This window comes from Micromys minutus (assembly GCF_963924665.1).
Source record: "Micromys minutus genome assembly, chromosome: 21".
Taxonomy (NCBI): Eukaryota; Metazoa; Chordata; class Mammalia; order Rodentia; family Muridae; genus Micromys; species Micromys minutus.
The window spans coordinates 48145869-48173300 of NC_137956.1; the positions used below are offsets into that span (position 1 = coordinate 48145869).

The following is a 27432-nucleotide window of genomic DNA, read 5'->3' on the forward strand; positions in this document are numbered from 1 at the left end:
CCAGCTCCTAGCTTCAGATTCCCAAGGAACTACCAGAGCTGAGCACAGGGTGGAGCCTCACTTACTCTGACCCTCAGCATCGCATCACCACTCCCTCCACGCCCCGGACTGTGACTTGGCTGACCTCCTAAGGTGAGACTGGCCAACTTGCCCAAATAAACCTGCCATTTACTTCAAATTCAGCTCAGTTGGATTTACTGCATTGGTGGAGAAGCCAATCACTGTCTTACTACTTCTGTGAAGGCACACCATGACCAAGGCAACTCCTATAAAAGAAAACATTAATTGGGAGCTTGCTCAGTTTAGAAAATTAATCCATTATCATCATGACAGGAAGCATGGTGGCAGAACTGAGTGTTTACATCCTGATCTACAGACAGACATGCACGTACATGTATATACACAGATACACACAAACACAGACAGACAGACAGACAGACAGGCAGACAGGAAGAAAAATGGGCCTAGCACAGACTTTTGAAAGACTACATACTTCCTCTAACAAGGACACACCTTCCTAGTCCTTCTCAAACAGTTTCACTCCCTAGTGACAAAACATTTGAGTATATGAGCCTCTGGGGGCCATTCTCATTCAAACCAACACACTAGGTGAAAATGTCCCTATAAAAGAGTAAATCTGTGATCTTACCTCTTGCCTTATTTGGGTTTCCATTACTATGAAAAGACACCATGACCAAGGCAACTTCTTAAAAGAAAAAGAAAAAAAAAGGATTTATTTATTTATATGAGCATACTGTCACTGTCTTCAGACATCAGAAGAGGGCATCAGATCCCATTACAGATAGCAGTGAGGTACCATGTGGTTGCTAGGAATTAAACTCAGGACCTCATCTTGATCCAAAGGCAGCCAGAGATTATCTTCTAGGCACCTAAGAGAAGGGTCTCAGAGCCCATCTTGACAGCCTGACACACTTCCCAAAAGGGGGCACCTACTGCAAGAAAGTCACACCTCCTAATACTGCCACTCCATGGCCAAAGCATATTCAAACCACCACACCGTGAGTTTGAGATCTGAATCCTGTACCAGCTTCAACTCTGGCAACCATAATGCTGAGCAGCAGGTCCATTGCTCCCATGTCCCCAGAGTATGGCTATTCTCTGTTCGGTAGCGCCCTCCTGTGGACAGGCGTAGTTTACTAGCCACAGGCTAGCTATATCTCTGCCCCTCTGTTGTGCTCAGCAAGACAGACAAGAGCACAATGGCACTGCTTCCCTAGGCAGGTGTGAATAAGCACCTACTCACACCAGAGACCAACATGCCTAGAACAGAGAAATGACCTACCCACATCCTCCTTGATAAATGTATGAGTTTATTTACTGACCAAGCAGGCATAAGGAGTTACACACAAAGGTATGGCTAACCTTCAACATTTGCATACTGAAAAGTCCAACCCTAGTTGATAACCTAAAAGCTGTATGAAGCAAGTCTCCGTAGGCTGCCCTTCTGGGCACTCTAGCACCTGCCAAGACCACATGTGAATTTAGCATGGAAGAACGAGGCATGAAGAGGCTGTGATCTCAGGTCAGGGGCGAATGACCGTCCCCCAACTCTTCTTATTTGCCAAGTTCATACAGCCCGTCTTGTGGTGGTCTCACACTGAGAACCAGAGCTGCTCTGATGTCAATGAGGATGTAGCCATGTCATGAAATGATTCACGACACAGGGCTGTGTATCTGGCATGACCTTTGAGTAAGCGTCGATAAAGACACCTCTGCCTGATAACAGAATGAGGACCTGGATACTTGTAAATATATTCAACTGCAGTCCAATGGCTATGGGCAGCCCCACCCATCTTCAGTGGAACCTCTTACTTGGGCTGCCTCTTGGATCTGCTGCTAGCTTCTGTGGAGAACTTCCAGTATCCTGGGGTCTCCACTGAAACTCAGGCTTCATCTTCACATGGATCGGCCATGGTCCCAAAGCTGCTTTGTAGGGAATATAAACCCTCACATGCTTCTTGGCCTCAGCAACTTCCTGGACCCTTTCTGCAACCTTCTGTGACTCATCACTTTTGTATCTTTTGTGCTGACAAAACCAGCACCACGTCCAGCAGAGGTTTTCAGCCTGTGGGTCACAACCTTTCAGAGGGTTGCACATCAGATATCCTGCATATCAGATTTTTACAATTTATAGCAGTAGCACAATTATAATTATGAAGTAGAAATGAAATTATTTTATGGTTGGGGGGTGGTCACACAGCATGAGAAACTGTATTAAGGGGTCACAGAATTAGGAAGGTGGAGTCCTGTTGCCAGCTTGAGATGTGGCCTGGATCACAGCTGCTGTGTGCAGTGGTCTCTGGGAGAAAGCTTTCTTTGGTTTTTTAATAAGGGAATTCTTTCAGTATCGTTCCCAGTTCAGCCTCTTCCTTTGAATAAACTTTTTTTTTAAATGGGGTTTGGCAATTTGTGTTCTTTTTTTAAGGTTTTATTTATTTATTTTATGTATACCGGTGCTCTAACAGCATGTGCACATGCATGGCAGAAGAGTGTGTCAGATCACAGTATAGATGGATGTGACACACCATGTGGTTGCTGGGAATTGAACTCAGGACCTCTGGAAGAGCAGACAGTGCTCTAACCACTGAGCCATCTCTCCCACCCCTTGAATGAACTTCTATTTTCACAAATTCTAGTCTTTCATAGGAGGGGGCTTATCTTTAAGGGAAGCCTTTCTACTATCTGAGTGAAGAAACAGGTTTTCTTTTTGATGGCGCTAATGCATCTAGCAATTAATTATGGTGCTTGGTCTGCACTTTCTTTATCTGCAACTTCAAATTGCTCACACTGCATTCCCAACAAGGTTCGCGTGTTTCTTATCTTTCTGCTCTCTCACACTGTAGATCTGAATACAAAAGCTACAGCCCTATTACAGCCTGAAGAGTGTACTATCTGAATTCTCTGAAGGAAACAAAGGAAAAAAAACAAAACAAAACAACCTCACTATTTTGAATGTGCCTTCACGCAACTTCTTGCAGGATAGAATGCAGCCTAATTCTTTGCCAAAATATATGATCAAAGGTTTCCAGCCCAGTTCCCAGGAGAGTCCTTGTTCCCCTCTGAAACCTCCTAAGTTGAATGATACTTCGTGCACTTCTCTGAGCATTCTGGCCCACTGAGCCCTACCTACAGAATTGCATGGTCGGATCTATCACAGAGAGCCTGAAGCCTCTGTACCAATTCTCTAGGTTACTTTTCTCTCTGTTGTGACAACATATCGAAGCACCTGAAGAAAGAACTGACCTGCTTTACAGTGTGAGGTACAGTTTAATCGGTGCCGTCACGGAGGCAGGAAGTAGTACAGCTCTGATCTCAGCTCCCTTCGCGGTTCTGTTGATTTAGGTCAGGACCTGAGCCAATAGGACAGATACTGCCCACATTCAGGGAAGACCTTCCCTCCTCAGTTCTGACAACACATCCACAGATGCCACCCAAAGACGTTTTCCGTAGGGACTCCAACCCACCAGCGTTGAAAATGAAAATTAAGCACCACAGAATACCGACACTTCTGGACATATATAATCCCTAAGAAATGGAAGAGAAAATGTCTACAGAGACTCCTAAGGCAGGTCTGGGAATACAGCTCATACAGCAGAACAGAAACAAGAGCCACAGGCGAACCCGTATAATAATACTGTGTCAGCAATGGATCCCTCTAAGTCTTTCCCTAGAAATGACAATCACTGCCAAGGACCCAAGGAAGGAGCACAAACTCCTCATCACCTCACTAAGAGAAGTCAATGGCTTCAGCCCTGAAACTCACGTCCCCGTTTTTGCACATTTGCTTTTCATTAGAGGAACATACGGCATGAAACTCTGGGTGGTAGTCGTACAAAGCTAAAGAGCATGTCTGTCTATGATCTCAAAAGAGAACAGTATGAAATACCCCTGACTGGATGGCCAGCGAACAGGGACAGTACTGCTTACTCCTCAGAGGAGCAGACCAAGTGTAAAGGGTGAGATGCTGAAAGAATCGTGTGCTCTGGAAGTAGTCTCACAGTGTTCTCCAAGGGTGTGCACTGTGGACGCTGGGCCTGGGCACGGCAATGTGAAAATTGTTGGGACGTTTAGGAGGCCTGAGCAAGGAGGAGACAGTTACCAGGTCTTCCCCATGTTCAAGCTTGTGATGAGAGATCTCCCATGTGGATTAACTCCTTCCTCTGTGATCTTATTTACCATGACAAACCCACAGATGTACCAAGAAAAAAACAAGACACACCCAGGATCCTAATTCAAACATGGTACTAAGGAGTAAGTTAGAGACAGGTGAGCAAGGAGGTTGGCCCTGTCCAGTAACAACAAGCTGGCCTTGTCCCTCCTTCAAAGCAGGGCCGACTGTTATCCACCGTGGTCCTTAACAACCACACTCAGAATAAGGAGCACTGCTGTTGTTGACTTGGGAGATAAAGCTGCTTCCTTTGGCCTCCATTTCTTTGTCGGGAGACTCTGTCACTGAGGACCTGCAAATGGGAGAAAAGCAGTCAGTGGCTGCCAATGATTAACAACCTTTCAGCTCTCCCAGGAAAATGACCTATAGCTATCTATGGCACCAAAGGGGCACGTGTTGCTCAGTGAGCAATGAGTACCTGATATTGGACAAATGAGACAGAACGGCCTGGGCCTAGAAAGAGACCCTAAGTCTGTGCTCACCGTGGGGAGTGTCCCTGCTCCAGGTCATGGAGGGTGTCCTTCAGGGTCTGGCCCCTTGTCTCAGGCAGCAGAGCACACAGTAGGCCTGCTCCAACGGGGAGGCTGCCAAAGATCAGCATGGGGAGCGCCCGGTGGTACTGTTCCAGCAGCATCACAAGCGGGGTGATGATGCCACCAACCCTGGAGAAGATGCTCACCAACCCCATGCCTGTTTGCCTGGGGAAAGGAGCACAAGCTGAGGCTCTGCCCACGGAGGGAGGCTGCACTCACTCCACAGCTGTGAGCACCTGGATCTCACGCAGCCCCCTCTGGCTTCACCTGCCTATGTCCACTAGGGACACCTTGGTGAGTGGCACTAGACCTCCTAGACCCCATAGGCAGCTCACTGGCTGTCTGTGGGCTGGGGGCAGAGGGGCAGAGGGACTGGGTGGTATTAGACCTCCAGGACAAGGGACCAAAAGTCACCGCAGCAGCTCTTACCTGACGATGGTGGGGAAGAGCTCAGTAGTGTACACATAGGAAATGGTGAAGGCCGCAGACGAGGCAAACTTCCCCACCACAGCCAGCACAGTGACCACCGTGGGAAGATCTGGAGGAAAAGTGCAGGACAGCCACACAGAGGAAAGGACACACGTCACCTAAGCCTGCACACCTCCTGTCTGCTCAAGTGCCTCACCCTCTGTACCCACACCCTGGGGAAGGAAGAGGGTGGGAAACAGCCTGGTACCTCCTGGGATGAAGATGATGATGATGCACATGACACCAGCCAGAGTCAGAGCACAGAGCTGGCTCCACTTGCGACCCAGCTTCTCCATCAAGGGGATGCTGGAAAGGCGGGCAGGCACTTCAACTGCTCCAAATATTAGCTGTGTCAGGTAGATATCCAGGCCAAAGTCCCCCACTTGGAGGCCAAGGCCATAGTACACCAGACTGTCCACAAACCTACAAAGTACCCAAGCATCCTTGTCACTGCCAGGTGTGCATCAAGTCACACCCAAAGGAACATCCTGGCTTTATGAGCTCCCACCAGGAGACCTGGGCCCACCTGAGGAGAAACCATCACAGTTAGAGCCTCTGTCCACCCCTCAGTGACACACAGCAGAACACAAGTGACCCTCTGGATCTGTCCTAGCAGATCCTTGGGCACTTACCAGACAACTATGAGAATCACAGTCACTTTTCTGAGGTGAGGGTGTCTGAAAAGATCCAAGGCATTCCCTGAGGGGCCTGTCTTCTCAGGGACCAGCTACAAGAAGGACAGAATGAGGAACCAGGAGGCAGGCATGGAGATTGACTGGAGTTTGGGTGGGCCTTCACCTGCTTACAGGTACCTGGTTCAGGAGATCCGGGGGAAGTTGTCGCTTGTTCACCAAGGCTGCCTTTTGGACCAGCTGTTTGGCCTCTTCTGTCCTTCCTTGAAAGAGGAGCCACCGTGGAGATTCTGGCAGAACCCTGTCAAGCACACATGGCCATGAGGCTGGGGTGTTGAGCTCTTGCAGCCACCCAGAATTCCAGTGCACACTGAGCCTCCCACCTCTGCTCCCCACAGACCCCCTTCTTTGAATCCTGCATCCTGCCACAGTGTTCCCAGCAAGGGTGGCCTGTCACTGGCAAGGGTCTCCTTACCAGAAATAGAAGACAAGCAGGAAGATGGGTGTGGTGCCTATTATCTGAAGGAGCCTCCAGTTTCGGACCCCATAAGCCAGTCCTGCTAACACCATCAGCCCAAGGGCAAAGTTGCTCTGGGACAGGACCATGGCTTGTGTTCTCCAGGATGGTCCCACCCATTCTGAAACTGTGAAAACAAAGCCTGAGTCTGGACTGAATCTCCTCACTGTCTGTTGATATCCAGATGGTATCATGGCAAGCCCTGTGCCTCATTCACAGCACAGAAAGCTTGCGATGGCCTCCTTAGGTGGTGATGACCAACTATTTCCACGGGCTTTTAAGGGGCTCTCAAGAGAGCAGGTTCTCAACTGTCCTGATGGATCCAGGGCTCAGACACTCACCAAGAATCATAGTGGTCATCATATATCCAGCAACAGCAATAGCTGAGACAAAGCATAGAACCATGTAGAGTTCAAAGCTGGGCACAAAGGCTGTGGCCACACCTGTGATGCCTGACAGAAGCACTTGTACCAGAATGCTGGCTCTTCGGCCAATCCTGAGGTAACAGAGGAACAGGTTTAAAGTGAAGAGGCCTTCCCAGGGCTGAATCAAGGGAGCCCCAGACAAGCCTATTCTGGCCCGCTGTCAGTCGGGACTTAGGGTTTTCCCTGGGAGTCCCATCTGAAGGGAGGCAATAGGACTTATCCTGATGGCCACTAATATGGCTGGGGGATGGTAACTGAGCCAGCACCAGAAGCCCCAAAGCATGCTGGATCAGCAGCACATACCAGTCACAGACAGGCCCAAAGACCAGGGCCCCTACGAGGAGTCCAGCCATAAACACTGACTGGGAGGTCCTCTTCAGGTTCTTCCGCTCACACACCAGGTCAAACTTAAATGAAAACAAGGTACATGAGTCTGGATGTAACAGCCACGGCCAGCTTTATCATCTAAACCCCATGGTTCGCACATTCTGTACCCAGGCAATCCATTGCCAAAGAATTTTTAAAATTTAAAGGGAACATGACTGACTGACATCCTCCAACTGCTAGTTAGACGTAGGCATGGAGGCACACTCCTGGGAAGAAGTTGAAAAGCAGTAACAGGACATGATCAGCAGAACAAAAATGGGAAGTTGGGGTGAAGAGATGGCTCAATGGTTAAGAGCACTGACTGCTCTTCCAGAGGTCCTGAGTTCAATTCCGAGCAACCACATGATGGTTCGCAATCATCTATAATGAAATATGATGCCCTCTTCTGGTGTGTCTGAAGACAGCTTCAGTATATAATGAGAGAGAGAGAGAGAGAGAGAGAGAGAGAAAGAGCATGGTAAATGCACATGAAAGGAGACAGTAGAACAAGAAGGGAAGGCATAGGGCAAAGTTCATAAGAAGGACAAAGGGGAGAGCATGGGGAGGAGGGAGAAGAACAGAGGCAAGCAGAGGGATATGCCAAGAGATGCAGACAAGAGAACATCCAAAGAGCAGCAGCCACTCAGGCAGCAGAGCAAACAGAGAAAGCACACAACTTAAGGCTCGACACAAAGATGTCGCCTGACCTGTGATGCCCAACCAGGGAGTGGACCAGGATGGCTGATAAAGGAGAAGACAGGTCCAAACACAAGAGACAGACTATCAAAGGCACAAGGTCAGACAGAGGGACCGACAGGCCACACAGGTGGGCACAAAGACAGCAGGCCGTCCTACCTCATTCTTTAGGGACTGAGGCCTGTTCTCAGGATAGTCCCAGCCTGAGTCGCAGGCCTGTGTCTCATTGAAGCGGTGGCTCAGGATGTCTTCCAGGCTGGCACTGTCAGGAGGTGGCCGGAACATGAGGCAGGACTCGGGTCTGCCTGCTGTGTCCTTGGGTATGCTCACAGCCAGCTGCTCAGCGGCACTTAGGTTGAGAGTGTGGTTCTTAACCCAGGACACTGAACAGTGGTGCGACTCATCAAGGGTCATGAAGACCTGGCTAAACACGAAGAATGCCGACAGGAAATTGGGGATGCCCATCAGGATGGTCAGCCGCAGCTGAAAGGGACCAAAGTCGCCCACTGCAGACATGACCTGTGCAAACTGAGCCATGTCTGCTTGTCACTCCTTAGTGTAGGGACAGCATGCAGGCTGCTGCTCTGGGCTTCGGTGACAGCTGCATTAATGTTTAACCTAGCCTTGAGCAGTTACACCTGTCAGTTTATACCTTACCTTCCTAGTCTGACAAAAAAAGAATATCGAAAAACCAACAACAACAATAGAAACCCCAGAACCATACCCATGTAAGAATGTTTTATTGACTGTGACAAACACAGGTATCACAAGAACACCTTTCTAGGCCAAAGTCTTCAAAAGATGAAACTGTCTTCTTCATCGCTTCCCAACTTAATTCAGTCACCTGTAATGCTTTCCCATCACTAAGAACGTCAGATTCTGAGAGCGTCTGCAGCATTTGAAGGCCATGAGCATCTTCAGGAGATGTGGGGGACAGGACAGGTGCACAGCAAAGCCCATCATCAGTAGTTTCACCAAGCATTCAACCTCACATTGTATACAATGGAACACAACAACGTGCCTACTGGGGGAAGTGTGGCAGGACTGTCCTACGTCTAACCAAGTGCTCTCACACGGGCCCGAGACCTGTTCCACAGAAGGGGAAATACACTTGCGACTGTAAACATGATCAGAACTCATATCCTTGTTAAGAACTGGTGAGTGTAGGGCTGGAGAGATGGCTCAGTGGTTAAGGGAACTGACTGCTCTTCCAGAGATCCTGAGTTCAATTCCCAGCAACTGCATGGTGGCTCACAACCATCTGTAATGAGATCTGATGCCCTCTTCTGGTGTGTCTGAAGACAGCGACAGTGTACTTATGTACATAAAATAAATAAAATCTTTTTAAAAAAGGAATTGATGAGTGTTGTTTTGTTAAACAGCCTTCTCCACGCTCATGGTTTCTATTCCTCATTTGTGATGTTCTCAATCTCTGTCAAAGAAGGTTCTTGTTGCAGAGGGTAGTTAACTCACAGAATTATTAAGTGTTCAAACTGTTGAGACTTAAGTGAGTGTATGTGCACGCTCAGCCAGAGGAGACCTCTCTACCTCTAACAAGGCCCCTGACCACTGCAGAGATGGCAGGCCGGTGTAAGTGTGGTTCCAAGTTTGGAGTGGAGTGCTGAGGAACACGGATCTCTGCCCATGACAGGGCTGCTGCACACATCAGCCCCCAGAGCTGGACCTATTCCCACATGGCCTGTGTAAGGTTGAGCCAGCTAAAAATCTCAATATTTAAGACACGGAAACAGCCAAAGTGTCCATAAAGAAAATGTGGCACACATACAACAGAATATTTATTATCCACCATAAAAACAAAACAAACAAAAAAAAAAAAAAACCCAATAGAACTTTGCTCTTTTGTGACCATATACTTTAAACGGCAGATTTTAGTAACTGAGTACAGCCAAGCATAGAAAGACAAAATACCTTATGAGAATACGTAAAATCTTTATCTCACAGGAGGTCAGAGTAGAAGAACGTTTACCAGAGTCCTGGGGGCATAGGGAAGAACGGACAATAAAAGCTGATCAATATTTGCTAAGTAACAACCTTGAGAAAGGAGCTCTGGTGTGCTGCTCCTCCTCTACCCTAAGCTGAGGTGCTGATGAAGCTCACGTTTGCTGCTCAGAAAGAGACATCCTTTTGAAGGAGTGGCCATTGGTAGGTTGGCCATGCTTCTCTAGGTGAACCCCTATCCATGCACAAATGGGCTCATTAACTGTATTCGGTGGCTTATTCACTTTGGTCTAAACAATGGCTGGAAAGATGGCTCAGTGGTTAAGAGCACTTCTTATTCTTGCAGAGGACCTGGATTTGGTCCCAACACCAACATGACAGCTCAGAACTCTCTGTAACTCCAGTTTCAGAGTATCTGATGCCCTCAGTCTCCCCGGGCACCAGGCATGTTCATGATACACATGATACACACATGCAGGCAAAACATCCATACACATAAAATGTATCTTTTACAATCAATGAACAAACATCGTGATAAGAAGACAAAGACGTGATGTTGGGAAGGAGATGTGTTAGGGAAACTGGGAAAAAAGGAGGGACACACGTACACGGAATCTTCAGACAAACTGCCTCCACTAATCCTGCCAGTAGCCATTTCTTGCCTATAACCTTTATATTTTTAAGCTGATCTCATTTTTTTCTGGTAATATGTAATACTAGGTAATCCCAGAGTGGCATGCAGGCCAGGAGACACAAAAAGACAAACCATTTCTTTTTACTACCACAGACAAATCAAGAACATAGAGTGATTTCAAGAAAGGTCTCTCTCTCTCTCTCTGTCTCTCTCTCTCTCTCTGTCTCTCTCTGTCTCTCTCTGTCTCTCTCTCTCTCTCTCTCTCTGTGTGTGTGTGTGTGTGTGTGTGTGTGTGTGTTGTACTCCCAGTTCTCATCAAGGAAGAAATTGGTTTTCCAGTAATCCAGTAAATTTCTAGTAATCTAGAAACTTGTTTTACTAGATTAAAAACAAATACAGGCTCTCTGGGTGTATCCCAATCTCCCAAAGCAATCAATAACAACACAGGACAAAGTCCCCCTCTACAATTACCTCTAGTTGTATAATTCTTATGAAACTTGTGCTGCGTCACCAATTCATCCCAAATCTCTTTCTCACTCACTCACCTACCTGAGAAGGGCGAGTTGGTCTCTAAAGATTCTCTTACTTCTTATGGAGAATGATACAAAAGGGTAGAACAAGGCAAGTATGGTGTCTTATACCTCAACTAACAGCATCTTTAGGAGGGTAGGGTAGGATCACTGAGAGCTGGAGTTCAACCTAGAATAAACAGTGAGCTCCAGGCCAGCCTAGGCTACAGAATGAGACTTTAGCATCTGTATTGCCTGGTTTTGTCAAGTTGGCAAAACATTTCCTTGAGGAAATGGCTCCATGAGATCTAGCTATAAGGCTTTGTCTCAACTAGTGAGCAATGGAGGAGGCCCAGCCCACTGTGGGTGGAGCCATCCCTGGGCTGGTGGTCCTGGGTTCTATAAGAAAGCAAGCCAGTAAGCAGCTCTCTTCCAAGGCCTCTGCATCAGTTCCTGCCTCCAGGTTCCAGCCCTGATACAATTCCTGTCCTGAATTCATCCAGTGATGAACTACAAACTGGAAGTATACAGCCAGTAAACCCTTTCCTTCCCAACTTGCTTTTTGGTCATGGTGTTTTGGTACAGCAATAGAAATCCTAACAAAAATACTATCTCAAAAAATAAAAACTCAGCAGGTAAAAATACACTTACCAAGCAAGCCTGTCAACCTGAGTTCAATCCCCAGAACCCTCAGAAAGGCAGGAGAACTGCCCCTGCAACACTGTCCTCTTGACATGCTGTGGTATTTGTGGAAACACGTGTTCACACTCATGCACTTGTGTGCATGTGTGATTTCTCTCTCTCTCTCTCACACACACACACAGAGACAGAGACAGAGAATACATACGTTCTAGTTTGTTTTCCCATTTCTGTAAAACCCAGGAAGGTAACGAATGTTTTGTAACCACCAGGCCACTTTTACATGGAATAAATATATTCTCCCTAGAGTGTCAGGAAGATCACCAGCAGTCCCATCTATAGAGACAGATCATGTGTCAAGGTGACAGTGAGGTTGTCCTTGGTTTTCTAAAGCTTTGGAAAGATTAAACTTGGCAGGGTTTATTTAAATGAGAAAACATTCATGAACCGGGCAGCACCTAGACCAGAAGTGCTGACAACCCTACCTAATGATGCGGGCAAGCAATGCATCCAGAAAAAGGTAACAATGTATAAAAACTTAAATTGGTCTGTAAAACTAAATGTAAAATACAAAATGTTACATTCCAAAGGATGATACTGGATCAAACTTGGATCATTCTGGACATCTGAATGGCTTTTTGAGTAAGTATCAGTAGCAACTTATAAAATAATTGCTAAGGTGGCCTTCATTAAAACTTAAAATACTTGTACTCTATGAAAGACACTGTTAAAGAGGATGAGATTTTTAAGCCATAGACTAGAAAAGATTGTTACCAAAAAACAAACAAAAAACTGTTTGTTTAAAGGGAAAATCTCAGCATGTCTTCAGGGTAGCCGTGAGACCTCAATTCCCCTGCCTCACTGAAGCCAGAGGGCTAGGGTTATAGGCATGTGCTATCATCCTCAGCTATCCGTAACTCTTAATTCTCAGGAAGGAATGCAACTGATTAAAAGTGCATAAAGGCTTTTCAACTATCTACATAAAAATGGTCTCACACTGAGATAGTCTGCAAAGTAACTCCCATTGCTGGATGACAGTGTTGAGCCAGGCCAGAGATCAGGGAAATAGTATTGCTAAAGACTGGACAGTGGCCAGATCCAGAAAAGGCACAATGACGGACCCGTTCTCCATGTATACATCAGTCAGCAGTGCCCGATCAGGGCTAATGTCCTGACTTTGACAGGTATGTATAGTTAAGAGAGAGATTTACATTCAGAGAAGCCACAAATCGGTTATAGGTAAATCTTTGGTGTTAATTGCAAGTATTTTTCTAAGTCTGAGCTTACTTCAAAGAAAGAAGTCTGAATAGCCATGTCTCTGGAACACAAAGAAGGCAAGTTGACATACACGAGGATCTTCCATAGCATAATCATTAGAAAACTGTAAATTAAGATAGGAAACTACTACACACCTAACGGAACAGCTACATTCAAAATACTGACATCGTCACAAGTGACCAGGGGTATAGAGCAAGAATGTAAACAGTACTGCTATTTTAAATAATGGCTTAACAATTTACTTACAAAACTAAACATCCCCTTACCTTAAAACCCAGCAATTATGTTCATTGGCATTTGTCAAGTGAGTTGAAGCCACATGTCCACACAAAACCCTGCACAAAGATTTCAGAAGCTTTGTTCTTAACTGTTCAATCTTGGAAGTGCAAAAGATGTCCTTTAGTGGGTGAATGGTAATGGAATTCAGTGCTAAAAACAAAACAAAACAAAAGAATTCTCCAGCTCTTGTGTAAAGGTATGAAAGAACTTTATTACTAAAAGAAGCCAATCTGAACGGACTACACACTGTGTAACTGGTCCTAACTGCACAAGGACCAAAGGATCATGTAGGGATGTTCATCGGAAGAGTGCCTGTCCAGCAGGAGGTCTTAGGCTCAACCCCCAAGTTAGTGACGTGAAAATAAAAGCAGTCCACAACCAACACAAACTTTGGTTGCCAAGGTCAGTGTGGAAAGACACGAACAGGCCAGGCAGAACAGAGTGTTTTTAGGGGCACAGATGTTGTTTATTAACTACATCAAAAATATACCACCTGTTGGAGCCAGGAAACGGCTGTGCATGTGTAGGGAACACACTCTACTTGACTTTGCTGGGAAACTACCCTACTGTCCTAAAAATTGAAGTCTACTTATAAACAAACACGGAATAGATGACCTGACCCAAAGGAGGAAGTAAACGTAAGGAGCTAACTTGGGACACTCCAATCTGTTAGAACAGGTAAACAAAGGTCCACTTTACTCTTGCCCTGACCTAACCCTTGCACATGGCATGGCCACATTTGAGTAGCTGGCCCTATTCTGTGCGCACACTCACAGCTCATTTCTTTAATTTGCAGATCTTGAAAGTAGTCTTTCATCAGCCCCAAGCTATACAGTCCTCTCGTCAAGCTCCATGGCTCTGTGCAGTCCTACTCTGTGCAGTCCTACCACACGTGTTGGCTACTTCTGTTAGGAAAGATTATGATCAGAAGGTTTATCAGAGCAGGCAGTCAACAAGATGCTAAGGAGCTTAGAATCTTCCACAAAGCCATACCATTTCAGTACCGAACCCCGTGGGGAAGCTCAGCACTGCTCCACACTTTCCCGACAGGAATTCCAATAGCTACAGTCTGGTATGCTCCCCTGTCTAAAACCATAAGCAGAATCAAAGATTCAGGAAAAAAAAAAAATCAAGACATAATAGGGATGGTTTGCTGCCTGTCATGTCCAGTTTCCTTGGGGAGTCTTCCTTCTTCCCATTTGGAGCATGTGTTTCCCCAATTGGAGCATAACAGTTTTAAGCTATTCTACTAAAAATGTGGGTGTCAGTTGCTTGTCTTACTGTCTATGTGCACCTTGGCTTCACTCTAGTCACGTGAAAACTAAAGGGAGTGATGTTATGTCCTACCCAGAACTCTTCCCAACCACCATTAAAAAAAGAAGCATTCATACATCATTAAGGACAATTTACTCTTTATTGATTAAAAATGAAAAAAAAAAAAAAAAAAACCACATGCAGTAAAATACAAGTCAAGAGAAGAGGGAGAAGGTAGTATTTTACATCGTTCGCCATCCAGCAAATGTCCTAAGGAGGAATTGACACTGCTGGCACATCCTTGCTCTAGCCTTCGGGTGACTTATCAGTCTCAGCTGGCTCTAGGATTTGGTTGGAAACAGAAGGGAAAACACAATAAACAAGAACACCCCGAATGACTCCTTTAATCATTAGAAAGACGATCTCACACGGTATCCTGGCTATATGGCACACACTATCGTGCTATAATTAGTCCCTACTCCGGGGACAAGGGTATCTTGAGGACTTAGTGACAGAGTAACCCCAAAGCATTCCTCCGGCTCCCTGGGTTCCAAGCTGTCCCACCTCGGCAGTTTCCACTGACTGACTCTCTCACCGTCACTGCATAAGTCAGCAGAAGGAAGTCACCACACATCACGGAGAAGTAACAATGTCCTGGGTCTTCGTGCAGACCTCCTGGTTGCCAAAAAAGCAAACAATGAACGGAAAAAAGAGCCCTGGGCCACTTTTACTGTCACATGTGTCCTCCACAGCAAGGCAAAGGTAATGAAGGTCTAGAGAACCTGAACAGGAGATGGGCTGCTGCTTCTTCCTTCCAGCCTGGCGCTGGACCACCCCCAAGTCAAAAGGCAGAACAGTGACTTCCTGAGCCCTTAAGTGAATTAAGTCAAGCTGCTAAAACCAAACTGGATTCTACAGCAAGCCACAAGTCTTCTGCCAAAGGTAACATTGCCTGCTTCCCATACCTCAATCCCACCTCCTCGTCTTTGCTTCCTCATAACCCTACCTCTAACAAGTGGGGTAAAGAAGAAAGAAAAAATGGTTTTCCAATTATCTGGTCAATCTTTTTCTCCCTCCTAGCTCGGCAGGTTCCTCCTTTTACCAACCTGCTGGGACCTTGGACTCTATTCTTCCAACTCCCTTCTCAAATCCATCTTCTCTTCCTCTCCCAACCCCTTTCCCAACTTGCCTTTGCACTCAGCAGTATGAAAGTCCACGACTGAAACTACAGGCTCAGCATGAATGACACATGAGGTGGCACAGGTTAGAGATGGGGAAAGCTTTCAGATGTGTTCCAAGAGAAAAGTCAATAGAACTGCTCCTAGGAGCAATCCTATGGTTTGATCCTCAGAACTGGGTGGGTTGGGGTAAGGGTGGGAACATACTGGGTACCTAATCTTGTTCATCAACCCAACAATGGCAGGTGCAAGGAATCCTATAAAAGGCAACTAACTACTCCCTTTCTAGGGGCTCACAGCCCATCTTTGTGTGTCTCTTTAAGGCCAGATTAACAATTCTATTCTTATATAAAATTTGGTAACTTGGCAGACTTATTAGCAATTAGACAAATGCTATTTAACAGAAGGAAAAAAGAAAAATCAACCTCACTGATTATTCCCATGTTGCATTGAGTTCTCTTTTTAAATCTAAAGAATAAGTTACATAATTTCTGTAGAAAATCAAATTAACACTGTCTACTCATGAACCTAAAGGTCACGGCACATGTGGTTTCATGTTCCATCTTGGGTCAGTTTAGCAAATGAAGACCCCCCTCCACGGAGTCAGTACAAGAGAGGAGCAGAAGGCAGGCCTGTAGCCTGGTGTGAGTCTCCTTTATTGCTGTAAAAATCTCGGCTGTGTACACCATTTCCAAATGACTTAGAGGCCAGGCAAATCCATCTTCACAGGAGGATCAAAGATCAGTTTTTCTTCAGTCTAACTTTTTTAAATATTGAAAATACTTTCCCAAAGACATGAGTTCTTTTTCTTGTTCAAAAACTACCTCTGGCAAGGTAAGATTTATAAGCCATTGCTTGATGTTTTCTGCACAAACAATCCGAAGTTGCACTCTCAAGGAGCAGATGGCTGAAGTCTGACTACGACCAGATGTTTCGCAGCAGCTGAGGTTAAGGCTAGCAACCCTTTCTGGAGGGAGCAGTGAAGGGGGTGCCTGAGAACAGCTCAGCAAAACACGTAAGAGACACCATGAAGGAGACAGACAAGAGTTTAGGCTGCCTCCATTCGAGGCTGTGCTTTTTTCTAACAAAAGTTGCTAGAATTCACATCAGGTACAAAGGAAAAAAAAAGTAATTAAATTCTCTGGGCTCCAGCTGAACAATCAACTTTTAATTGCTACTTGAGTGTTAAAGAGATATCCCAAGATGCTCATGTCCCAGCAGGTGTGGGAGAGCAGGCAAGATGAGGCTGCCCAGTGCAGCTGCTCTATCCACTGGGGTCATCACTGTAGTAAGGCAAGAATGAGTTGAGAGACTTCCATCCTGGGCCTTGAGGCACACTGGCTGCTTCTGCTTCTCAGATGGAGGGACAGGGGACATGAGCAGCGTGTCTACCAATGAAATTCTCTGAGAGGATGCTGGCCACTAGTGATCCAACTCTTCTTTCCTTGTAGGAAAAGTGGGGGGGTGGGGAGGGTGGCAGCAAGAAAAACAAAAAAACTAAAGCTCCAAGCTGGGAGGTTCGTTGCTGGGTTCTTTGGCAGTTGTAAGTTCAGGCCAACAGAAGCAACAGACATGTGCATGTGTGGCATCTCCTAGGCTGACTTCCAGGACTTGGTTTAGCTGATGCTGAGCTGGGCAAATCCTATCAGTTTGCCATCATCAGGAATATCCGAGCCTTCAACACCAGATGCCTAAGAACCAAACAAAATGACAAGGTGTGGCAATTTATACATAAAATTTCAGGTAGCAATAAAAACTGATAAGGGGCCACAGAAAGAAAGGTGAAAGGTCCCTGTGTTTCTTCTAGAAACGATGGGGCTATGTAACTATGTCGAATAGCTTTCTAATATCCTTGGGAAGGGTTAGAGGCCTGGGTTGTAGGCTTCTGGGAGGGAGAGAAGTGAGGCTACTCAGCTTGAGAGGCAGCCAGGATCTTGGGAAGAGTGGATGAATGCAACTCAGCAGTCTTTCTAGGTTTTCAAGACAGGGTTTTTCTCTGTGTAGCCTCAGCTGTCCTGGAACTCACTGTGGAGACCAGGCTGGCCTCAAACTCAACCACCTGCCTCTGCTTCCCAAATGCTGGAATTAAAGGCTTGTGCCACCACCGCCCCGCTGACTCAGCATGTTCTATAGTCTTGGTATTTAGGGAATGGAAGGCTGGACTGCAGAGGAGTAAGAGGGGTGAATACCAGTTTGAAAGTGACAGATCGATTTGACTGAGGTTCTTCCACAATTTTCTGCAAATTAGCTGCCACTGTAATCATACAAAGAAAATTAATGAGCAGCTACATAAATACATTTTCAACAATATTTTAAAACCTTAAAACGATTTAAGAATCTTTGATGGACAATCAAAGTGGGAAAGGGGACCAGTCATTTTCCAAATCAAAGCCATCACTGATCTCCAAACTGAATAAGTAAAACCCGAGTCACTGTTAAATTAACTCTTTAAAATGTCCTGATTACCCAACAGAGACAGTTGAGTAAAAGGTATGTCTCATGTTAAAGCACTAAAAAGCCTGTGAATAGGAGGCAACCACGTACAACTGATCTGTTTCTGTTCTACCATTCTATAAAGAAGGATCATTTTTGAATGACTTACTACAAGCCAAAGGCTAAGATACACACCTGTAAAGTTTTGGCGATGGGGTGGGGGTTGGAGAACTGAGGCAGGAGAAGGATAGTAAGTTCCAGGCCTGCCTAAACTACAGAGCAAGACTCTGTCCCCCAGAAAACAATGAAAAAAGCCACAGACTATACAAGGCACACAAGGCCTAGACTATCCACTAGTTTATTTCAAAGCAAAGTGTTGGGGTGCCCACCTCTTCCTATCATCACTTTGGTTTCCTAGGGCTCAGTCTCTATCCTGCGTATTTGCGTGTTTGACACAGGTCACTCAAGCCGCATGCCAGAGATGGCAGAGCCATCATTTCACTGCCTTTCCTGTCATTTCACCTACTGTCCCAGAGAAATTTACCACCAACAGGGTCTGAGGCAGGACAGGATTTTGCTGGCTTGCTCACCAACTGTTCTTGATACTATAATTTTAATGAAGCCAAGACTTCTTGAAGAAGCGTCAGTCCTGTTCACTGGAACCTGGATTTCTAGGTACCACATATACAGCATGACATTAGGGCTAGGAGTAGAAAAGAAAATGCTTACCTATCACTAAATCCCTTCCATCGACCAGGCCAGCAGAAATGAGCTCCTGAGAAACCCCCTCTGCTGTATCTGGAAGGACAAAGAACACAGTGCTGTATTTCTTGTGTACACATATCACTGTAAGGCTCACGGTTAGCACAGGTGAGAACACTCCTCAGCCAAGCTAACTCAGTCTGCAGAATCCAGAAGGCAGATGAGGGTTGTCCTTGACTCTCCTATGAAGCCTTCTCCTAGATCTGGTTAGGGAGCAGGATGTATATGGATTACACGGGTCAAAGCAGAAGACGACTCGCTGAGCTATGTAGTGCAGGGATCACTAGTACATACATCAGAAGAGTGCCTACACATGGAGACAATCCACTTGTTAGTGTTTCAAAGCAAAGTGTTGGCACGCCTGACACTTCCCATAAGTATTAGCAACTGCAGCCAGTTTTTACTTTGGTTTTTCTAGGACTCAGTCTCTGTCCTGCTCATACTATGTTCTACAAAGATTAGGAATAACTCTGAACTCGAGTTCTCTGAGCTTAGAATTCATTTCAGTGAATTGAAGTGAATATCTCAAATTCAAAACTTGAGAAAATACTTAATAGTATTTCCTGAGAATCATAAAAGTCTACTAAAATTATTATCATTATGGTAGCAGTTTATTTTCTTACCTACTCATCCGAGATGATACAATGTAAGCAATGATAGAACAGAAACCGAATAATCGAAGCAAGCAATCTCAATCTAATTTCATCTTTAATTTCAGCACCCTGGAGGCAGAGGGAGGCAGATCTCTATGGATTTAAGGCCAGCTAACACTACACAGTGAGACCTGCCTCAAATAAACAAACAAACCAACCAAGTTCGTCTTTAACTTATTGGGTACTGGAGTGTCTAGAAGGAACAAAGGTGGTGCAGTAGTTTAAATTTGCTTGAACATAAGAAGTGGTACTATTAGGAGGTGTAGCCTTGTTGGAGTAGCTGTGGTCTTGTTGAAGAAACTGTCTCAAGGTGGGGATAGGCAATGAGACCCTCCTCCTAACTTTATAGGAGCCAATCATCTCCTAGCAGCCTTCAGATAAAGATGTAGAATGCTCAGCTCCTCCTGCACCATGCCTGCCTAGATGCTGCCATGTTCCCACCTTGATGATAATGGACTGAACCTCTGAAACTGTAAGCCAGCTCCAGTTAAATGTTGTCCTTACAAGAGTTGCCTTGGTCGTGGTGTCTGTTCACAGCAGTAAAACCCTAAGACAGGTACAAAGAGTGGGGTGTTGGTGTGATAGTTTGACCACTGGAAAAATGTAGAGTTGGGGACTTTGGATTTGAAAGCTGCTTTAAATGAGGCTTAATGGGCTATCCTACTAGGAATATGGAAGACTTTGTTGCTGAGAGTTATTTCAACTGGGCAGCCCTGCCCAAGAGGTTTCAGTGGACAAGGATTTCAGTATGTAGCCTAGAGACTTTTTTTTTTTTTGTAGTATTTTGGTGAAAAATGTGGCTGCTTTTTGCCCTTGTCTGAAGAGTCTGCCTGAGTCTAAGGTAAAAATATTTATGTTAATTGCATTGACAAAGGAAGTCTCAAAAAAGACTAGCACTTTGTTCTCTGGTTTAGTCCTGTGAAGAGCATTTTAATGAAAAGGAACAAGATAGGAAAGGAACAAATATAAAATGTATGGTTCAGTGAAAAATGGAGCACCAGGAGGTGAAATGGAGCAAGTGGAGACTTTGGGTCACGAACCCGTCCAGCTACGCTCAGGTCTAAAGCACAGTGGCTCACATCTTTCACCCCAGGAGACAGAGGCAGACAGATCTCCGAGTTCAAGGCCAGCCTCGTACAGAGCAAGTTCCAAGTTGAGAAAAGTTTAAGTCCAGGTGTAGTGGTGCACACCTTTGATCTCAGCATTCAGGAGACAAGGCCATGCATATCTCTGGGTTTAAGGTCAATCTACACATCAAGTTCCAGGACAGCCATGCTTACCTAGGCAGTGAAGAACTTAGAGAACAGAAAGCTGGTGATAATATAACAGACCAAGGGGGCCGTGTTCCAGCTCCAGCAAGCAGCAGAATTCAACAGCTTTGGCCATGTGGCTCTTTCTTTAAAGTAATAAAAAATAGAAGGGACTACTGGGACAATTGATGCTGGTTAGCTGGAGGTAAGAAGTTAGTGGTGATTAAGAAGAGACCAGCATCACTGAGGTGAAATCTGGCAACTGTTTTCTGAGAACACAAAGAGGCTGTGTTCCAGAGAGAGCCAAGGTTGTGCTTAAAAGTTGCAGCTGTACTTGGTAATGTGTAAGAGTCTTCCAGGTGGTACTGGTGTTGAAGGTATGAACGGGTCATGGAGAACAGCTTAATTTTGGCACTGTGAGAGGCCAGGGAAGGACACTGGTGAAGGTGCAGCCTCAGGTGCAGTTGACAGTCCAGGACTGGAGGGATCATGCAAAGAAGCTGAGCCTTGGCACCATGGAGAGAGCCTATGAGAGGGAACTGGTGAAGCCTAATTGCAGTGAAGCCCCCAGCGTATTGGAGATGCCAGTACCATGGGATGATCACCAAAAACAGCTGCAGCAGCAGAGTGGAGTCAACCAGAGCCTACAGAGGGCAGAGCTGGAGAAGTGATGCCAGCCCTTCAGAGGAGCCCAAAAGACCATGTGTGGATCCCGGACAATAGAACAAGAAGCTGTAACACTGAAGTTGCTATGGGCTATCTGCTGAGGGAGTGGAACTGGTCCAGTTTGTTGCAGTCAACAAAGATAAAAAGGAATTGGAAATCTGATGACTACTTTTGACATCAGATACAGAGATGCAGAATTTGAAGTTTGCCCAGGTGGTTTCCTGTCTTGCTTTAGGGATTACAGTTAAGTCACTGGATGACTCTCAGAAGTTACTTTGAACTCTGGACTTTTAACATTGTTGAGACTGGTATCAACTATGGGGACCTTGGAAGTTGGACTGAATGTATTTTTTATTATGGTATGGCTAGGTATAGCTCCCATATACTAATAAGTTTTAGCAAGCCTATGGGGGCCAGAGAGTGGAATGTGGTGGTTTGAATATGCCTGGCCCAGGGAGTGAACACCATTATAAGGCATGGCCTTGTTGGAGAAATTATGTACTGTGGGGGTGGGCAACAAGACCCTCCTTTTAACCATGTGGGAGTTAGTCTTCTAGCAGCATTCAGATTTAGTTGAATTCTCAGCTCCTCCTGCACCATGCCTGCCTGGATACTGCCATGCTCCCGCTTTGATGATAATGGACTAAATCTCTTAACCTGTAAGCCAGCCCCAATTAAATGTTGTCCTATAAGAGTTGCCTTGGTCATGGTGTCTGTAAACAGCAGTAAAACCCTAACTAAGACAGATGGTATGCACACATTCATAGGGTTGACTAGCAATTAAAACTCCTAAAAACATACCTAAAAAGTAAAACACATACCCTCTGTATATCTGCAGGCAGGAAATTAACTGGTACCTAGCAACAGACATTTGCTGGCCATTCCTCAACCATGAGTTAGCAAAGGCAAGAGAAAAAAAAAAGCCTTGTTCCAGGTTGAAATTCACAATTAGAAACAGTATTGTGGGGCTAGAGAGATGGCTCAGGGGTTAAGAGCACTGACTAATCTTTCAAAAGTCCTGAGTTCAATTCCCAGCAACCACGTGGTAGCTCACAACCATCTGTAATGGGATCTGATGCCCTCTTCTGGTGTGTCTGAAGACAGCTACAGTGTACTCAAATAACTAAAATAAATAAATAAGAAAGAAAGAAAGAAAGAAAGAAAGAAAGAAAGAAAGAAAGAAAGAAAGAAAGAAGGAAAGAAAGAAAGAAAGAAAGAAAGGAGTACTGTGACAAGGTTCAGCTTCCAAGTGAGGAAAAGAAGCCAGGGACGCTGTCTCTCTCATGCTTATCAGAGAGAAGCATGTGCAAGGATAAGAGTGAGGACTCTGGCCTCTGGAAGGACTTGACTCCAGCGCCTCCTTCTAGATTACGAACAGGTTATTCTGTGTTCCTCTAGCCTGGAGCATATCCGCTGTCAAATGGGAGTCACTGTTCCTTAGACAGCTGTCTTAAGAACTGAATGGAGCCTTTTTTTGCCAAGATGGTGCCAAAAGTGAAGAAGGAGCCTCTTGTACCTCCCAAAGCCAAAGCAAAAGCCTTGAAAGCTAAGCAGGCAGTGCTAAAAGGCGTCCACAGCCAGAAAAAGAAGAAAATCAAACATCACCCACTTTCTGGAGACCCAAGACCCTGTGGCTCCGGAGGCAGCCAAAATATCCTCGAAAGAGTGCACCAGGAGAAACAAGCTGGACCACTGTGCTATCATCAAATCCCCACTGACCACTGTCAGCCATGAAGAAGACAGAGGACAACAACACGCTTGTGATCACTGTGGATGTCAAGGCCAACAAGGACCAGATCAAACAGGCCGTGAAGAAACTCTATGACATTGATGTGGCCAAAGTCAATACCCTGATAAGGCCCAATGGAGAGAAGAAGATGTGTGTTTGCTTGGCTCCTGACTATGATGCTCTAGATGTTGGCAACAAGATTGGGATAAAACTGAAACCGGGTGGCTAATTCTAAATAGACACTTTTCTTCCCCATTAAAAAAAAAAACAAACTAACAAAAAACTGAATGGGATAACGTTTAGGGAACCCCATGCCTGATAGTGGCATCTACTGATCATTACTATAGATGCTCATTACAATCAGATCTCCAAAGGAAAGCACCAGTAAATCCATTGCAGTTCTTCATGCATATTTCCCAAAACCTAAGCCAGGATGTTTCACCATCCTTTAAAAGCAAACCTATCTAAATGACAGAAACTTCATACCTACCTAAGAAGCAAATTCGTATCCACTGTTTTCAGCCATATTTTGTAATACTCACCTCTCCCAGGAGTAAATTCAAATCGAATATCATTTAGTTCTTTTTTGGAATTCCTATTAAAACAGAATAAGGAAAATAAGAATTTCTGAATTTATGTTTACAGTCTGCCAATATATATGTATACATGTGTGTGTGTCTATGTGTTTGCAACATGCCTACATATATGTGCATGTATGTATGCATATATATGATGTATGGGTATTTATGTGAATATATATGTATATACAGAAAGATTATTCTATTCTCACAGATTATATACTTTGTCCTGATGTGTTCATTCTATAGGACTCTGAACTAACACTTTTAGCATTACCATCAAATTATCTTATATGGCTTTGAATTTATTACCCCCTACTGATGAACACAAGAATCTCTAATTTGAGGATGCTCATGTCCATTCCCACCCTTAATCCCACTAAGATAATACTACGATCTGAATGAGACCTATAAGCTGCCTGCATGGGAAAGCTGGTCCTTGGTGCAGTAGTGAGAGGTTAATGCAGTGAGCAGGTCTGACACAGGTTAACTGTGCCTCTTCTTGCTTCCTCGTGCACTCTTGTCTTTTTGTTCACAACGTAAAGCAACATGAAGGTACATTCAGACCCACTAGGTACTACTCTAGACTTCTGGCTTATACTGTAAGAAATCAAATGTCTGGATCCTGCTATGGTTATCTGTTGTTGTTACAACAAGAGCTTACTCTATAGCCTGGGTTGGCTCAGGCTTTCAGGAATTCTCCTGGCTCAGCCCCCCAAGTGCTGGGGTTATAGGTGTGAGCTACCACACCTGCCTAAATCTCTATTATTACTCTATTACTCCAATTTTGGTATTCTGTTTTGGCAACAGAAAGTGAAGGGGAACATATAATCATATAGAACTAGGAAAGGCTGTGTGCACAAAAGGAGGATTGGATGCTGGAGGACACTGTCACTCGTGTTCCCACACCCGCTTGTCCACTACGACACACTCAGAACAAAGTGCACATTATTCCTTCAAATTCCACAACGGTGCAGAGAACAGAAGAGACTGGTGAAGGAGGCTTGAGAGGGAGAAGCTTTAGGTGAGAGTAGTCTACACACTAGGCACATGCCTGGTGTCCTCAGAGCCCAGAAAAAGGTGTCAAAAATCCGTGGGACTGGAGTTACAGATAGCTCTTATGTGGGTGCTCTGAAAGAGCATCCAGTTTTCTTAACCACTGAACCATCTCTTCAGCCCCCAAGATAGTTTTTAAATGGGACTTAAGATGAACAGGATGAAGCACATACAATGCTATGCAGCAGCACGCTGTAAGGCCCAACTGTGAGGACTCAGAAACAGCAAATGCTCACTTACCTTAATCTTAACACTAGACTGATAGGGATCTTGAGCTCCTGGGACCGTTCTCTTGAAGACTGAGCCTGAAACACATTGATATAAAGTCCCTGTCAGGAACATGAAACAAGGACAACAGCCACCTAAGAAAGACACTTGGCAGCAGTTTCCATCCTCCCCAGACCCAAGTCCTTACAGCCCCTGTGGTGGGTGGGGCTACCTCCAAAGGAACAAAAAGAGATAGCTATCAGCTAAGTCAGACAGAATCAGAAAGCTGACTCCCAAAGACAGGTCTAAAGTAGCTGTCTCCCGGGACTCCATTCAACCCAAGGTTCCAGGTCTTTTATAAAGCTTTGCTTCCTGCAGGACATGCATCCTATTTGTCCATAAAATAATTCCAATCTTTCGGTCAGTTTTCTAAGACACCTATATATCTCCCATGTGACAGATGAAGAAAGTCAGCCGTGTGACTAAGTGGGACATACTCAGCAGTGGTCTCCAGAGACAGAACATAAGATGAAGATATATTAAAGAACAAAAGGAAACATCAGAACTGCCATTTCTTCTCACCTAGCATTTCTAATAATTAATAAATGAGCTGACACTGAAAGTCTTCCTCAGCCAAATGGCATACTATCACATGATACAGAGTACCAGACGGAGCCACAGTTACTCAGCACACAGACACTCGCAGAAGCCGTTATTACCCATTGTTACCACACTACAATGACAACTGTGTGTGCATAAGTATTACCTAGCTTAACAAAGTCAATTCTCTACACAGAATAATTTGACAAAAGAGAGCCCAAAGCAGCAGCGTTAATGAATGTAAATGATCAGAGAAGAAACAGATGGCTGACTCTTCAGGCTCAAAGGAAACTCCTCTAACTGTACCCAGCTTCCTTCGACTTCGCAAGGATCTACTGAAGAACTGGCACTATGCTCCCAGGTTTTTTGTACTTGGTATGTTTTCATAGCTGACGTATTTTGTTTATGAACCCGTGTGATCCTTATACAGCTCTTTATTTACACCAGTGACACTATCAAGACAGAATTCCTCACTTGTTCCAAACCGAAGTATCAACGTGCACTACTGTTTTCTCATGTGCCCACGGGGCAGCAGGCCAGGAAAACATTCCCACTTACCTGTGCTGGTTTTGCTGGCTCTGCAGGGGGCAGGAGAGAGACGTGAGCTGGCTGTGTGGGCATCTGGCCAGCTGGCTGAGGTAGATGCGAAGAAATCTGTTCTGGAACTTGAAGCAAAGTCCCCATGGAATCAGCTGCCGAGAAGAGCTGCGGTAAACACATGCAGGGCTGTTGGGTAGGAGAACTCTGCACTATCTCAGTGGCTCATGGGACAAGCGATCAAACTTTTGTGCCAGGTGCCATCCACAGGGCTCACACTGGCTGTCTTAGTTCCGAGTCATTCCTGCTCCGCTGCACTTGTCTGTGCTGCATTCTATTCAGTATTTCATCTAAAATCTTTTTGGTTTGGGGTTTTTTTGTTTTTTTTGTTTTTTTTAGAAGAGAATGTTTTGTTGTTTTATTAAATAGGCTGCACTGGAACTTGCTAGGCAGTCGAGGCTAGTATCCCTCAAAAATCTCCATTCAGCTCCAAGAGTGGAGCACACCCTGTGCCATCACACCTGTCTAGCAACCATCTGAGGTATCACCTGTGAAAGATGAACCTGGTGAGAGGTGGGTGAGTTGTCACTGCCTGGCCTCTGGAAAGAGAAAGCAGATTTGTGCTTTGTTCTAACAGACAGCTCGGAATCTCTCTCGGCAGCTCCTCTCCAGACGCTCCACCCACCGCCTGTCTGTGGGTCATGCTGCAGTCAGAGCCTCACAGGAGGCCAATGAGGGACCACCATACCTGTCAATTCTGGCCCCTAAAACTGTGATCTAAGATAACAGAGACATGGAAGAAAAAACGGAATCTTCAACAATTGGGAAACCTTACTGTCACATGCAGAAGAATGAAATTATAGCCTATCTATAACCCAGCACAAAAATTTGATCGAGTCCTCAATATGAAACCTGAAATACTAAAACTTCTGTGTAGGAAAGGACTTTGTGAACAGGACTCCATTTACCCAGGAATGAAGGTGAATGACTGATAACTGAGTCCTCATAAAACTACAGTTTCTGTAGAGCTAAGGAGACATTCAAACAAATGGAAAGATCCACAGAATGGAGAGAAACATTGCCAGCCGTCTTGTCTATCTGACAGACAATTAACAACCACGATATACAAAGAACTCAAAAGACAAAAGAATCAAGGAAAGAAATGATCCAATTCAAAAGTGTTCTAGAATCTAAACAAAATTCTAAACAGAAAGAATAAAAATGACCTAAAACACCTCAAGATGTATGCGCCATCCTAGGCAACCAAAAAAAAAAAGCAAACTGAAACAACTTTGACATTTCGTCACACCAATCAGAATCACCGAGATCAACAAAAACAACCGACAAAAAGTGCTGGTGAGGTTTGGGGGAAATGACTGCTAAGAAAAGCAGAAATAAATCTAAC

The 27432-nt window shown here is 45.1% G+C and overlaps 2 protein-coding genes and 1 pseudogene across 4 annotated transcripts in view; 1 reads left to right on the forward strand and 2 right to left on the reverse strand.

Annotated features, from left to right (window-relative positions):
* Window positions 1-4375: 4375 nt before the first annotated feature.
* On the reverse strand, window positions 4376-8363 carry LOC308434428 (solute carrier family 22 member 13-like; the record flags this gene model as incomplete). The annotated part of the gene is made up of 10 exons (XM_080934698.1): window positions 4376-4481; window positions 4672-4887; window positions 5152-5260; window positions 5399-5613; window positions 5823-5917; window positions 6003-6123; window positions 6298-6466; window positions 6681-6835; window positions 7068-7171; window positions 7986-8363. The coding sequence occupies 10 exons, from the start codon at window positions 8361-8363 to the stop codon at window positions 4376-4378; spliced, it is 1668 nt and encodes a 555-aa protein (XP_080790824.1).
* A 6156-nt stretch (window positions 8364-14519) lies between these two features.
* The window catches only part of OXSR1 (oxidative stress responsive kinase 1), a 72005-nt gene continuing 59092 nt past the window's right edge, over window positions 14520-27432 (reverse strand). For both annotated transcript variants that reach the window (XM_080934362.1, XM_080934361.1), the window contains 6 exons: window positions 26049-26195; window positions 24924-24988; window positions 23592-23644; window positions 18719-18787; window positions 17746-17810; window positions 14520-17247 (listed from right to left, as the gene is read on the reverse strand). In XM_080934362.1, the coding sequence (XP_080790488.1) occupies window positions 17173-17247; window positions 17746-17810; window positions 18719-18787; window positions 23592-23644; window positions 24924-24988; window positions 26049-26195 (474 nt within the window). In that variant the 3' untranslated portion in view covers window positions 14520-17172. The remainder of the gene's footprint in view (window positions 17248-17745; window positions 17811-18718; window positions 18788-23591; window positions 23645-24923; window positions 24989-26048; window positions 26196-27432) is intronic.
* LOC308434153 (large ribosomal subunit protein uL23-like) lies at window positions 22803-23278 on the forward strand (annotated as a pseudogene). Its single transcript has one exon. The product of its transcript is annotated as a large ribosomal subunit protein uL23-like (transcript).